The sequence below is a fragment of the Salmo salar genome, chromosome 05 (assembly GCF_965601325.2).
Source record: "Salmo salar chromosome 05, fSalSal1, whole genome shotgun sequence".
In the NCBI taxonomy this organism is placed as follows: domain Eukaryota; kingdom Metazoa; phylum Chordata; class Actinopteri; order Salmoniformes; family Salmonidae; genus Salmo; species Salmo salar.
The window spans coordinates 42,022,656-42,037,500 of record NC_138295.1 but is presented as its reverse complement, the minus strand read 5'-3'; the positions used below and the strand labels follow the sequence as shown (position 1 = coordinate 42,037,500).

The following is a 14,845-nucleotide window of genomic DNA, read 5'->3' as shown; positions in this document are numbered from 1 at the left end:
CTATAGAATCGCATTTCCGTTTGATCTTATATTCACACAGCTTCCTCCTGCCAGCTTCAGTTTGAGCGCTATATTGTTCAAACGCTGGATGAAGGAGGAGAATAAAGAGAGGGAAATACATTTGCGAGTGGATGAGTCATGTCAAGAGTGATAATACACGTTGATGCACGTTGATGCTACTGTATGTTCTGCTGATTGATTGATTTATTGACAGACATGTACATTACAGTTGTCCCAACCCATGTCCCCCTACAGCTGAAAAAGCTCCTGCTGTCCCCCCCTAACATGCCCACGGGCCTGGAATCACACAAAGAGGGCAGCAGCAACAGCGGGCATCGCCATTGCAGCAGGAGCCTGCATCTGAAACCTGTCAGGCCTTTGGTTAAGGTGAGTGAGTTGGAGCTCTGTGTGTGGTGTCCTAGAATAGAGCTCTGTCTAGCATAGAGCTCTAGCAGCTCAGAATAGAGCAGGGAAGGCAACACAAGAGACTTAAAGAGAGGGAGAGCGTATACATAGGCTCCGCGACAGGAAAGGTTTTCTATGGCTATGATCCTTAGTCCTTTTCTAGTTCATTCACTGCTCTGACACCGGATCCAGGATATGGGTTGAATAGGGGACCTAATCACCAAGGTAATTCTTTGATTATAGTGTTTTCAGAGACTAAAACATACAAGATTCAGAGCATAGCGCAGTGCAATGTAGTTTTTTGTCACAAAAGGGGTGGCGTTGGAAGAATTATACAACGGGTGGGTCTAATACTGAATGCTGATTGGTTAAAAGCGCATTCCAGCTGGTGTCTATTCCACAAGTCACCACTGGCTAAATCTATGACGTTAAAATGCCTATTTACTCTGTTCCATCTGACTGCGCAATCCACTGTCTCATCAGCCCAGACAGGGAAGTTATAAACTTGATCTCCACTATAAAAATCTAGACATTATCGCACATTTCTTTTAGACTAACATTTTGTTTTCAACAGCGGAGATTTGTATAAACCTTACAGTTTGTCTCTCCGACATCTGCAACATTGTTTCAATATTCAAATTCCATCTCCAACTGTCAAATCCCATAGTAATGAACGTGTAGGAGTCAGGATGAGAGAGAGGCCGGCAGCGTTTCTCAACTAGTCGAAATCATGAATCAGCTGGCATCATTTTTATGGATATAGATATGCAAAGAAATGTCAATTGAAAAAAGGTTTAACGAAACCAAGTGCAGCTAGTTTGCTGTCTTTCCAGCTTCAGTTTGAAGTTATTGTGTTAGCTGTGTTGTTGGCTAGCCCCTCTGAACAACAGTGTACTAACGAGAGAGCACGTTTTCTATGCCAGGCGAAATCGTGCCTCATTAGTGCATTGTTATGGATGTATCCAAATAAATGTCACTAGAAAACAGCTTCAACAAATGCAGCTACTGTTGTTATTCTGTCTGCACTGTTTGACTTGACTGTAAGTTACACGGAACCCAAACCGGCTGCGCGCGTGCGCTATTGTGCATAAATGTATTTTGTCCCCCTACACCAAACGCGATCACGACACGCAGGTTAAAATATCAAAAAAAACTCTGAACCAATGACATTAATTTGGGGACAGGTCGAAAAGCATTAAATATGTATGGAAATTTAGCTAGTTAGCTTGCACTTGCTAGCTAATTTGTCCTATTTAGCTAGCTTGCTGTTGCTAGCTAATTTGTCCTGGGATATAAACATTGAGTTGTTATTTTACCTGAAATGCACAAGGACCTCTACTCCTACAATTAATCCACACATAAAACGGCCAACCGAATCGTTTCTAGTCATCTCTCCTCCTTCCAGGCTTTTTCATCTTTGAACTTATATGGTGATCGGCATCTAAACTTTCATAGTATTACCATGACGACCGGCAACACAGTTCGTCTTTCAATCACCCACGTGGGTATAACCAATGAGGAGATGGTACTTGGGTACCTGCTTCTATAAACCAATGAGGAGATGGGAGAGGCACTGCCCTTGGCAGTGCTGACGCTCGTTGGCGCGCTTGAGCAGTGTGGGTGCAATAATTGAATAACATGGATTTCTAAATTTATTTTCCGACGCTTGCGCACGCGACGTGTCCGGTCTGGTCAGCATGTTAGCCGTAGTTGGTTAGCTAGCAAGCAAGAGATACGAACGTTGCCAGCCAGTATGGCAATGGAACATTTAGAACAAACGACTGGGTCGCGTCCGTAGATACAGAACAAAAAGACTGAACAACTGTGTCGTGTCTCTGTCAACCGAACCAATAGAACGAACGATCAGATGGCTTGGGTAGCAACCCTTCTTCTTCAGTGATTTATTGGCTATTGGCATCCAATAAATGTTGCATTACTGCCACCTACTAGACTGGAGTACAACTCCCTTATACATTGCTTGAAAAAAATAAACAAAACCCTACCATCTAACACAACACTCACAAAAAAAAGAATACATAAATAAATCAAATAATAAAAAAGAACACCACCCTACTCCACTATTTAAATCTATTTAGTCCTACCTCAGGCCAACAACCTGAAAGGATGGGACACCACCTCTTAATACACACTAACTCTTCTGATGTCAAGTCTCGCACACCCAAATGCCTCTCTGCAGCTGCCACCACAAGCTCCATTTTCTGCGACTCATGTTCCATCCCTGCAGTACAGTTGATAACCATTGCTATAAATGCAAAAAATCCAATCTTACTGAAACATATATCACTTGTCCCTCTGTACTGGTACAGATCTACTACTCACACCACTCCTCTCAGGATCCCTCCCCCTTGACCCATCTTCCTCTACTTCCTTCTCTGTCTCAGCATATATCAACTCCTGCACTACTCGAACCCTGGAAACTTCAACCTGCCTCTCTTGCACGGGACATTTCTGATCCCCAGCCCCATGAGCACCCCTACAATTAACACATACCACAACTTTCCCCAATGCTATGCATTCCTTTGTTTCATGCCCTTCTGCACACTTCTCACACCTAGGAACCTCCCTCCTACACATTGCTGCCACATGCCCATAAGCTTGACACCTGTAACAACGTAATGTATTCGGCACAAAAGCTTGTACAGGATAGCTTATATATCCTAACATCACTTTGTGGGGCAAAGACTCAACATCAAAACTCAAAAGAACAGACAATGATTCTTCTGTTTCACTACTCACGCCACCCTGTCTGTGTCGCACCAAACGACGAGCATTACAAACACTGGGAATTTTCTCCTTCAGTTGGTCAACTTTTACATTTACTGCTACCCCAGTAATCACTCCTTTCAATGGTGCCCTTTTCTTGAGAGCAAAACAATTCACATTTCTTGCCCCAATTCGTTTAACATGGAGCGCCTTCTCCCTCAGACCAGCAGAAACACTATTATCTATTATCACAAGACCACTTCTGGATACCCTCACCGATTCCACAGCACCCAACTCTGTTTTCACCCACGCTGAAACCACAAATGGATCAGCCAAAAGGCAAGGGTCCACTTATTCCAGACTCCTCTTCATCCTGACCCTCGGTGCAAGCCTTGGGCTTTGAGAACTTCACCACACCTACCACCTCCGATACCTCACCCTCATTCACTTCCATTTCTCCTCCTGTCTTCAGCTCACTCTCACACTTTCTACCATTCTTCTTTAACAAACCATCTGCCTGTTTTCCACCATTTTTAACCGACTCAAGCTCACTCTTTTCCTCCCTCTCGCTCTTAAACCTCCTCTGCCTCTCTTTTTCCCTCCATTCCTCCTCCGTATTCCAAGTATACCTCTCCTTATGACAATACTGCACTTCTCCTGACATACATCTTGTTCTTGCCTTGTCAAGGGACGCCATTTAACTGGCTGTCACAATGTCCGTACAATCAGCACAAACCACTTGATATATCGGGTAGCAACCCTAGATTTGTTTCGGGACTACATGTTGTGGAAGGATGAAATAGTATGAATAAATTCATCAAAATACATTTTCTTATGAAAATATGTAAATTATTATTTAAATATGTTGGTAACCCGTTGTATATAAGTGATAATGCCCAAGAAGCTGGTGTTTGGAGGATATATTGGCATGGTTTGCCGGCCCGAGATTTTGTCTCGGGCCTATCAACACCCGTGCCAACATATCCGCCAAATACCGGCTTCTCGGGCATTATCACTTAAATGGAGATGCGCCGTATCATTCTTTCCACAGAAGTGTTTGTTGTTTGGTTTCTTGATCTGATCTATAGGCTATTCATCAAAGTAGCTGTTAATTATTGATAACCAAATATAATCTCAGCGACTGTTCAAACAGTAAACCAAACAACAAGAATCCACTCAAAAGGTATTTTGTTTATAAATAATAACTAGTGATTCCAGGCTATTGTGAAATGGTGGAACCTGTTATAGACAACCAGCTAGCCATGTGCTTTTTTCCTTCATGACCAAAACATGATGACGTTCTATTTTTAGCTGATATCGGAATCAATACACAAACAGCATATCAAATTGGGATAATGATTTATGCTACTCCGGCAAGTATACAAATATTTGCCAGAGCATATTTTTTTTTATAAATCTGATTATTTCATATGGAGATGTGGAAAGCTAAAAATGCTAGCTAGCTTGCTATGTTTTTAGCGAGGCTTAAACTAGCTAGCCAGGCTGTCAGCTAGCTACTACTAACAATTTGAAATTATAAAAATAAAAAACTTTGCTATCTCCCTCTCGTGAATGGGACTGGGACCGGTGTGGAGATCATGTTACCAAAAGGTGTCCATTGCTCTAAAAATCCGTCTCCACCCACGCGCATGCACGTAGATCAACGGCGTGAAGCTTGTAGTAACCTTTAGCCTTTATTTTGTCATTTATTACCCCTGTCCTGCCCTGGCTTTTCCTTTACGGTGGTGGTGGCTGAAGCGTGTGACATCTGTGGCATTAGAGTGAGTGATGCTGAGGCTTTGGAGTGACAGATGGATGTAGTCTCGACCAGGAGAAAGGCTAGGGCAGCTCTGGCAATGAGCTGGTGGTTACATAAAGATAGAGTGCATCATAGAATATCTATCTCTCTCTCTCTCCCTCTCTCTCTCTCTCTCTCTCTCTCTCTGAGTCATGATACTGGGAACATTGGTATGATTATGAAGGAATGTTTTATAAAGTTGAATCTTTGTGGCTCTCTGTGCTGGTTTTGTTTACTCATAAGTTGAAAAATATTCACTCGGCACTGTATGTTCTCATTGCCTAGACATTCCTTAATATTTTGGGCCATACAGTGCACAGAGGCTCACCAAGGTAATTTTATAGGTAGTAACTCTAACTCTTTCTTTCTGTAGCGTGAAAGCACACAGGAGCGTAAGCCCCGAGCGGTGCGACCAGCAGGACGTCTGTGCACAGAGCTCCACCGGCACCTGACCTCTGCACAGGAGGCGGAAGACACTCCTTCAGCCGACACAGAGGATGAGGAGGACGAGGAGGAAGATGATGACGATGAGGACAGTGAGTCCGAGGAGGAAGAAGAGGAGGAGGAGGAGTCCTCGAGCAGTGAGAGTGAACGCTCCACTCCCCTTGAGCCCACCAAGCCCCAGTTCTCCTCGGAGAAAGAACTCAAATCTGTGGTGGAGCTCATCAAGTATATGCACACATACTGCCTGCCCATGCGCAAGCAGGCCGGCTGGGAGCGCAAGGAGCGCGAGTGCCCAGGCCAGGTACGCAGGGCCAGGCCCGAGTACCCCACGACCATGATCCACCCGAACTGTCACAAGGCTGCCCCCCAGGCCCAGAGCAGCGCCCCTCGGCCGCGCCTTGCCTTTACCCGCAGACGGGAGGTCAAAGCCAACTCTCTCCTGCGCGAACTGCTCAAAGCGGTCAACTCCTTTGACGTGAGCAAGCCTTACAGACTCCACAGTCCCCCCTACACCCATAACAGAGATGCTATCACCAAGCCAGCGCATGACAGAAAGACTGAGACCCCTAGCCCGACTGCCAGCTCAACCAAACCAGAGCTTATGAAAGAGCACGGCCTAGAGGCCCCTCTGAGCCCTGACCTGGAGGACGCCTCCTTCTCAGTCCGCCGCTCCCGCAGGCTCGCCTCTTTCCCCAGCCGCTTCGCCAAGAAGGTGCGTGCAGGCCGGGTGAGGGAGGAGCCTGCGTCCGGGGAGCGGCGCCCTGACGAGGAGGACAAGGCAGTCAAACACCCCCTGGGAGACGACCCGGAGAAAGACTCCGCCGCAAATAACAACAGTACTTCCCAAACCACGGCAGACGCAGCCGAACCCGATAACCTCTGCTGTCAAAACGGTAAGGCAAGATGGCGACGATGTCAGAAGCCCCAAGCTCTCAAGACCTGTCCCGATTTTTCAGTCCACATGGCTCCATCATGCAGTATCTTTCTTCAATTTGATGTGAATGAATAACACAAGTGCCACTGTTAAAAGGCTGGTAAAATGTTGTTTTTATACCAATGACTCTTTCTCTCATTCTGATTGCAGAGAAACGCGCCTGCCTCTGTCTGCCGCTGACTCCCAAATCTACTGGGTTTGTTTTCCGTACTATAGTCCTATACACTACAATACATATACTGCTAGCCCATAGCCCCACTGGACACACAAAGCTATTTTGAATGTACACTTCTGAAACTCTTTCATGTGTGAAATGACTGTGCAGTTCTCTGGCCCCCAGATAGTTTTTTGCTGCTTTGTGGACTGTAATATCCCCCAAAGCACTCCACACAAGCCTTTCATGGTAACACAGATCCAAAAATAGACCTCAATAGGAGAAGGAGCTTGTACTGTAATACCAATCAAAGACGGCTGTAAAGGAAAGCTATTCTCATGTAGTTCACGTTCACAACGAAAATGTAATACAATCTCCAACAAAAGAAAAGAAATCCTTAAAAAAAAAAAAATCTGAGCACCCGAGCAGTACATCGCCCCTCTACCCCGACCCATGCACCCCCTTCCCCTGGCCCTGATGATGACTCTGCAATCTCTCTCTCTCTTTTAACCCATGATCAGAGAGACACAGTTTGCCAACAGGCCCTTTGAGCAGACTCTCAGCGTGGACCTGTGTGGCACAGCAGGTAATGTTGGGGTGTTGATCATCTTGACGTCTTCCACACCTTGGCTTGACGAGACAACATTTTGGAGCTATATCCTATATCCTTGTGTCTGTCAGAAGTATCTTGCCTAGTGGGAAATAAAGTCTCGCTAGCAAATGTACTGTGTTGTAGACTCGTTTTATCTCTTTTACGTATACTATTGCTAACACAGCTCGGTAGCAAAGCAGTAGAGGAGAGGGGGAATGTATTTGTATCGTGTTGTGAAGAGCATGACTGGAGTCTAATGACGTGATCCGTCTCCTGGGTAAATGTCATCTTGACATGGCTAATTTGGGTGTATAGCTACTTGGGAAGCGGAGAAGACAGATATAACAATGCTTTGCAGTGTCTGCCGCTGATATCTTCCTCAAAAGCCATAATGTTAATAACAACTGAAAGTCAAATACGCACTTCAGTCAAAATGAATTTGAGATTGTGTGCTCGCCTTGTGCCGTATCAATGTGCTGTGTTACCGTAATGTTACAAAATAACAGCATCAAAGCAATTTGTTGTATTGGGAAAGCCATTGAAAGACAGATAGAAGTGAACAGAGTAACAGACAATACACCCAGTAACAGTTAAACATGAGCGGTGTTTTAAAACGTGACCAGTGAAATTGTCTGAGCTGTTGATGTTTCTCTAATGTTAACCCAACAGAGCTGTATGAAACCACTGTGAGGTACATGTGACTTATTAGAGTGGTGCGTCTTTTCAGGCCTCACCCCTCCCACCACCCCCCCTCACAAGCAAGTGGAGGACGAGCTGTTCAAACCAGAGGGGAAAGTTGAATCCCCCCCGAAGGGCTCGTGGCTGACCCGGGCCCACTCCCGCAAGCTCCCCGAGCAGACTGAACTCTACGCCCAGCTCCGCAAGATGGGCCAGGCCATCGATGCAGAACCCAAAGTCCACAGGACTTTCGGAGACCACGACTACTGCCTGCTGAGTCTGGGGGAGAGCCGGAAGAGAACCGCCGCCATGCTGGCCCACTCGCTGTTCGGACGCTCCTCTCCGGAGGGGCCAGAGCCTAAGGGGGACAGGGCTGAGCGCAGGGTCCAAGGGGACAAGAGGCTGGAACAGCAGCGTGAAGACAGGCTCTTTTCCAAGGTGCCAGAGTACCTGAGTAACGGTAACAGGGCTGACAGAAAGGGGGACGCTTTATCCCCCCACAACTCAGATGAAGAGGGGGAACGCTCCTCCCGTTCACCCTCCCCCATTCTCCACTCCAGCTGCTGCCAGCCCCACTCGCCTAGCAGCAAGCCCGACTTCAGGTGAGAATATAAACCACTGTCAGTCTGATTAGCAGTCACAGCCAGGTGTACTGTCTTCTCGCATTGGCATGTGACTCAGGTTCTTCCATTAGCTCCCGTCTTATTCTGTCTCTGCTTTGTGTCTCTCTCCTCAGCTGTGAGAACTCTGAGACGTGCCACGGAGACAAGCAGAGAAACAAAATCTCCAAGTCTGTGTTTCAAATTGACGAGGTAAACACCAGTTCTGCCATTATGAGTTTTTACAGTGTGTGTGAAGTCGGCATGATTTGCCACTGCGGCAAGTGTCTTGTTCTGACGGTTGCCATTGTGTCGTTGCCTAGGACAACTGCCAAGTGTTCTACATACACAACCTGCCAAGCAGCGTCACACAAACGATGCTGCGCAAACGCTTCGAGGCCTTTGGAGACCCAGAGGACTGCAAAGTCATCACGAAACACGAGTAGGTCTTTTTTATCAGCCTGTCTGGCCTGTCTGACCTTCCAGAGTACGGAATGCAGTGAAGGTGAGGATCACGTGCTGAAACTCTCTGTCTTTTGTGTGTGTTGATGTGTGTGTGCGTGCGCATGTGTTTGTGTGTGTGCGCATAGGGAACGCTGTGGAGTCATCAAGTTCCGTCCGGCACCCAGCGGGCAGCAGATCCAGAGGCACAGACGAGAGCCGCTTTTCCAGAACGGAGGGGGTGGCATGCACAGGCTCAGCAGGAAGAGATACATAGATCTGGGTAAACAGAGATACAGTCAAAGTACAGTCAAATCATGAATGTAGAAAGTTGTTAAAGGTGCTACACATCGGATTTATTCAAATTTTTGCATTGTAATTTCAGAAAATGTCCATAATATATCTGGCACTAATAATGGAATGATAGTGTTTCACAGTATTACACAGTATTACCCACCAGTGTTGTGATTGGCTGTGATATTCTCATATTGATTTCTCCCGCCCAGCGGCAACTCTTGTCAAACTGGGAAAAACTGTTCTGACTTTGTGGCTGTGTTATCTTGTGGAAATAGCACATTTCCTGTTCGCTAAAATTCTACACTGTTCGCTCAGTTTGTTTATGTGAGAAAACAAGCACCGAATAGTGAAGGGAATCGTTGTACCATCTAAATCGCTGTGAAACATATTTAGTATATTTCACAGCGATTTAGATGGTACAATGATTCCCTACCCTATTCAATGCTTGTTTTCTCACATAAACTGAAATTGACAGAACTGTAGAATTTTAGCAACCAGGAAATTTGAGATTTCGACTAGATAACACAGCCACAAAGCCATAATAGCGTTCCAAGTTTGACAACAGTTGCCACTCTGGCAGGAGAAATCAATAGGGGAATATCACAGCCAATCACAACACTGGCGAATAAGTAATACTGTGAAACTATCATTTCACTATTAGCGGCAGATATATTATGGAAATTTTTCTGAAATTACAATGCAAAGGAAATGTGTAGCACTTTTTACTTGTATTTATCCTTTATTTAACTTGGCAAGTCAGTTAAGAACAAATTATTATTTACAATGACGGCCTAGGAACAGTGGGTTAACTGCCTTGTTCAGGGGCAGAACAACAGATTTTTACCTTGTCAGCTCAGGGATTCGATCCGGCAACCTTTTGGTTACTGGCCTAACGCTCTAACCTGTAGGCTACCTGCCGCCCAAAGGAGTATGAACTGTTGGATGGCGGCAATGCTAAGATATTGTACAAGTTGTATCTCCATGTAATGTTGACGGCTATGATGACACTGTTCTAACAAAGCTGTGTGTTTCCCTCTCCAGACGAAGCTGGACCAGGGCCGGTGAAGAGCAAGTATGACGCCCTGGACTTTGACACCCTGCTAAAGGAGGCCCAGAAGAGCCTGCATCGCTGACGGTGACTCGGCTGGACTCGCCTTAGAACCCTCATACCACCCCCAGACTCGGCTCAGTACCTCAACCAAGGCACCTCGTCATGTTTACATTTTTAACATTGGAATAAGAAACGGACCTTGTCTCTTTCAGCTGAGGATACTACAGAGGAAGCTAGCGGGGGTTGGAGGGATGGAGAAAAAAAAGCAACGAAACAACATAAAATGTATCTGAACACAAAAAGCTGCTTCCTGTCTGTGTTCATGACTTTGTTGTGACTCGTCGTGGTCCCGTTGAGAGCCGATGGGCGTGTGGGCGGGCGAGACCTCTGTAGCAAACCTTGCTCCCTCTGTTGGTCGTTGTGGTGTGTGTGTCTGCGTGTGCGTGTCGTTTTTTTGTACCCCCTTGGTCACTACTGGTGGAACTGCAAGCTGTATTCGCCATTACGTTGTACGGTATATAACAAAACCTGCTTAATATTAGCAAAATTGTGGATGTTCAAACTGTGTGTGTTATGACATAAAATACAAAACCAAAAAAATCTTTGGAACAGCTTAGAGTTTACAAATCGAAAATGAAAAGAAAAAAAAATCTTGTTTTTTGTCATTTTAGTGCTTCCTTGATTTAATCTATGCACTCTAACGAGGTAATCATGTTTCCTCACTCGACTTCTTCCCCCTACTCTGCCACTCAACACTGCTATGCTGTTGGCTGCTTTACTCTATAGGTTTCCTACCCACTGCTGCTGAGCTAGCCACTCTCACAACCTGGTTACGCTGATCTAGGATGGCAGTCACTTCCTATCCTACCAACCCCACATAAATGGGGCTATGACAACTAACGCTATTATGTCATGAAGTAAACTTCTAGGCATATTTACCACATGAAAACTCACTCACTCTCCAGAGCAAAATCACAATCTATCCCAGCCAATTCTCTGCACTGTTTGTACTATCTGAACATGTCTGATATCAATCAGTAAGCGCAACCCAACCAAGGACAGAGCAGAATCAGACATTTACTCCAGGTTCTAGAATATACCGTATACTATAGTAATGGAATGTACACCTCACTGATCTGAATGTAGAGCCCTTACCTGAATCCAAGTCTCGGGAGTTGTGTTCCTTTAATAGAGCTCCATTGCAGCCTGTCTCTTTGTGATGCACCCAGCAGCATAGCTGAGGGAGAGAGCGTCCAAGGCTCACTGTACCGTTTAACACCAGAGAGAGGGGTGGTAAATCCAAAGTCTGTTGAACTCTGTTGAATTTTCCCAGAGATATGGACGGTACCACATCAGACAAGCGTCTCCACCTCATTTAGATCCTTTCCTCTTCTTCTTGGGTGCTCTCTCCCTCTTTTTACTCTTGCTCTTCCTCCTCTGAAACATTAATTTACTTCTCCCAAGCTATCCTTTCTTATTGGTGGAGGAGTTCAGCTTGCTTTTCCTACTACAACTCCCATAACTCGCCTCGTGGCTAAAAACTCAAAATAGTTTCCGTGTCAGTTTTTGGACTGTGTATCCGATGTGTACCTGAGTGTGTCGTCTGTCTGTCTCGTGTTCGGGTTGGCGCTGCCATCGCCGGGGATCCCAGGAGGACCCATGGCCCTCTGGTGTGCTGGGAGACTGAAAACCAATTTTCTTCTCTCCCGCTCTTTCTTGTTTTCTTCAAAGACCAGGTCCCCCTGTCTCCCAGCCCCTCAATACTGTACACCCTAGCTCTTCTGTGTGTGGGCATGGGGCCTCGTGCTGCCCCAGCCTTGGCAAACCTCCTTCCTTTTTTACTAACAGATTATCCCTGTCTCTCTCTCTCTCTCTCTCTTCCCCACTTATCTAATCTTCTCCTCTGTAACACACATGAAATTGAATGTTTACATCACTGAATTCTCGTTCGACTTTATTAGAGCGCACACTAAGTACAAAGACGCCTTATTCAGTGTTAGAGTATCCTATCAGGATGTGCCTTCGTGGCTTACCCTAGTAGGTTTACTAAAGGAAAAAAAATACAAATATTTAGTGCTATACATACTGATAAAAAAACAAAGAAAAAAATACTTGCTAATCAAAAGAAGAAAAGCTGAATGACTATTTGTGCTTAGTATGTATACTACTAAAAAGTGAGAGAATGTGCTGGTTTACATGATAAAAAATATAAATATGATATTATTAAATGTGTATATAGCACTATACGTAGTGTAAACATGAAATGTATCGTTGTGTCTATACAGCGATTTGTAGATGTGCGTTATAAAGGTGGTGGGACACCATTGCAAATCAGACTGGCAAGGATAAACTGTTTAAAGATGCAAGGTTGAACAATACAGGGAGTAACTGAACTGAAGGGAATTTATTTGAAAATGACTTGACACAAGTCAAACACTGTTGTATAAAGTATCCCTTTAGATATGCTATAGAAAGTTGAATTTCTTTTTTAATGATTTCAATATTTTTGATGATTTTTCTTTTTTTTACGCAATTGAGATGCAATACATATATCTATGAGACAACCTTTCTCAAAGATTGGAAGTGGTTATTTCAGTGGTTGGTTGTTAAAATAAATCCTTGAAAACTGATCCTGTACTGTACGTTGTAGAACTGCTGTTAAAAAAAAAATATATATATATATATATATATAAAATGACAAATAATAATAATGTGGTCAGTCATGCCATACATCAAAAAAAATCACGTATAACAATAATACCGTTGCACATAAAGCCCCAAATAGTGAAATATCTGTTCACAACTTTTCATGAAAGGAGCTCGGCCTATTACTGACACATGTTGTTAAGCTTGTTGAAATTCAGTGGACACTTGTGTAATGATTGGCAACTTGTGAACATGTATGACTCTAATTTTGGAGAGAGGGAAAGAAAACAGTCACTGCGCTTTTTAGCCCCTGTTGAATTTTCAGACTACTTGATGCCAGCGGAGTGCTTCCATCAGTAGAGTTGAATGACAACAAACGATTCTCATGAGGAGAGCCTTAAAAACAATAGGGGGAAAATGAAGCTATCACTATAGCTTTTAATATTACCGTTTTATCTCCTTTCAAATCCAATGTGTTTTATTATTATTACAACTTTTTTCAATACAGCCATATTATGAAAGGTATATAAATATAAATATATATACATATGAATATATATTTGTGTGTTTGTGTAGATATTAAGATGATTATATACTTTCTTATAGAAAACTTTGATGTTGACCATTTTCCTCAGTGTTTCAGAGCACTTCGGCACATTTCAACAACTACTGTCAATCTAGGATTTGTTAGGTTGAGAGATGATCCAAATTGAACCCCTTCCAAAGGTAACCCTCGTCAGAACAGAATGCAATTCTTCCCATTCTTCATTTCAGAAAATGGCAAGAAATTAACTTGAGGCAAGTTGACCAAAACTATATTTGATGTTGGCTTTAAATCGAATTCGGAGAGCCTGGTCAGATTGATTTTCTAACTGTCATTATCCAACTACATAGTCCACACAAATACATATTTAAGTTTTCCGATTTTATTTAATTGGAAAATGTCTATTTAAACTCACCATGTTATTAAACTTGCCCTATAGAAAGAAAGTGTGTGCAATACTGGTCCTTGAATCACCACTGTTCACTGTACTCTGGATATAAATGGCCATGTGTATCAAAGGTTATTTTGTATCCCAAACAGAAAGAGAGCTTTCTGTCAACACACAGAAAACAGCTGATAACATAATGGTAATGTGATGTCAATGGCCACTTTGGGGGCTGCAAACTGTCACAATCTAGCTAGCTGTGAGCGGGTCTTTGGTGGAAGAAAAATGGACATAAAAGGGCATATATTGTTTGTTTTTCTTGTTCAGATTTTTTCATTGCTATTGATTTTTTTTGTCTATTTACATCTAATAACTATCAAAATTCACAAAATGATTTCCTTTTTTAATGTAGTTTTGGTAAACGGTAAATACTGCTAGTAAGATTTTATATTTTTACATCTGTTGGTTTATTTTACGTTTATTGTTTTTTTTATTTATATGCCACTTAGTTTGGATGTCTTTTAATGGTGTTTTTTTTCTTCCTGTTTTGTTTGATTTCAGATGTCTTCAGAATGTGGAGACAAAATGCATTTCAGTACTTTTGAATTGTTAAAATCTAGTTTCGTAGATACATTTATCTATAGACTGAAATTATCTGATGTTATAAATTATATTTTAATTCATGTAAATAGTTTCAAAATGAAGACTATGGCTTCATTTTAAACTAAATACATTTCTCTTCAGAGATTGTTTACATTATTAAACCGTAGAAATGTTCCTCATATACTGTAAAAAGTACATATTTTATTGATTTGCCTCCAAAAAATAAAATCCTAATGAACAACATGTGAAGGTTTGGACATTATACTATCAGTTTGGCATTAATTGATGTGTCAATGGTTGAGACTATACACATGTACTGGAGCAAATAGAATAGAGCAGGTCTAGAAGTATCCCTGTGATACAATGATTTGGTGTTACACCACAAGATCAAGACAACACACAATCGCAGTAGTTAAAATAGTTGAATTCATATCTTTACAGTCCTTTTTATGTGTTGCATATTCAGAGCCAATACATAAAGTGCATTGACACTGATACTATGCATACTACGCCACTGATTCTTGACCTGCATCAACTAGTAACTACAATA

The 14,845-nt window shown here is 43.2% G+C and overlaps 1 protein-coding gene across 2 annotated transcripts in view; it reads left to right on the top strand.

Moving 5' to 3' along the window:
• Window positions 1-14,538, top strand: part of LOC100136477 (peroxisome proliferator-activated receptor gamma coactivator 1-beta) — a 61,027-nt gene extending 46,489 nt beyond the window's left edge. For both annotated transcript variants that reach the window (XM_014200071.3, XM_014200073.3), the window contains 9 exons: window positions 256-387; window positions 5,301-6,264; window positions 6,456-6,501; window positions 6,981-7,045; window positions 7,779-8,331; window positions 8,466-8,541; window positions 8,652-8,770; window positions 8,919-9,052; window positions 10,108-14,538. In XM_014200071.3, coding sequence (XP_014055546.1) covers window positions 256-387; window positions 5,301-6,264; window positions 6,456-6,501; window positions 6,981-7,045; window positions 7,779-8,331; window positions 8,466-8,541; window positions 8,652-8,770; window positions 8,919-9,052; window positions 10,108-10,199 — 2,181 coding nt within the window. In that variant the 3' untranslated portion in view covers window positions 10,200-14,538. The remainder of the gene's footprint in view (window positions 1-255; window positions 388-5,300; window positions 6,265-6,455; window positions 6,502-6,980; window positions 7,046-7,778; window positions 8,332-8,465; window positions 8,542-8,651; window positions 8,771-8,918; window positions 9,053-10,107) is intronic.
• The last annotated feature ends 307 nt before the right edge of the window (window positions 14,539-14,845 follow it).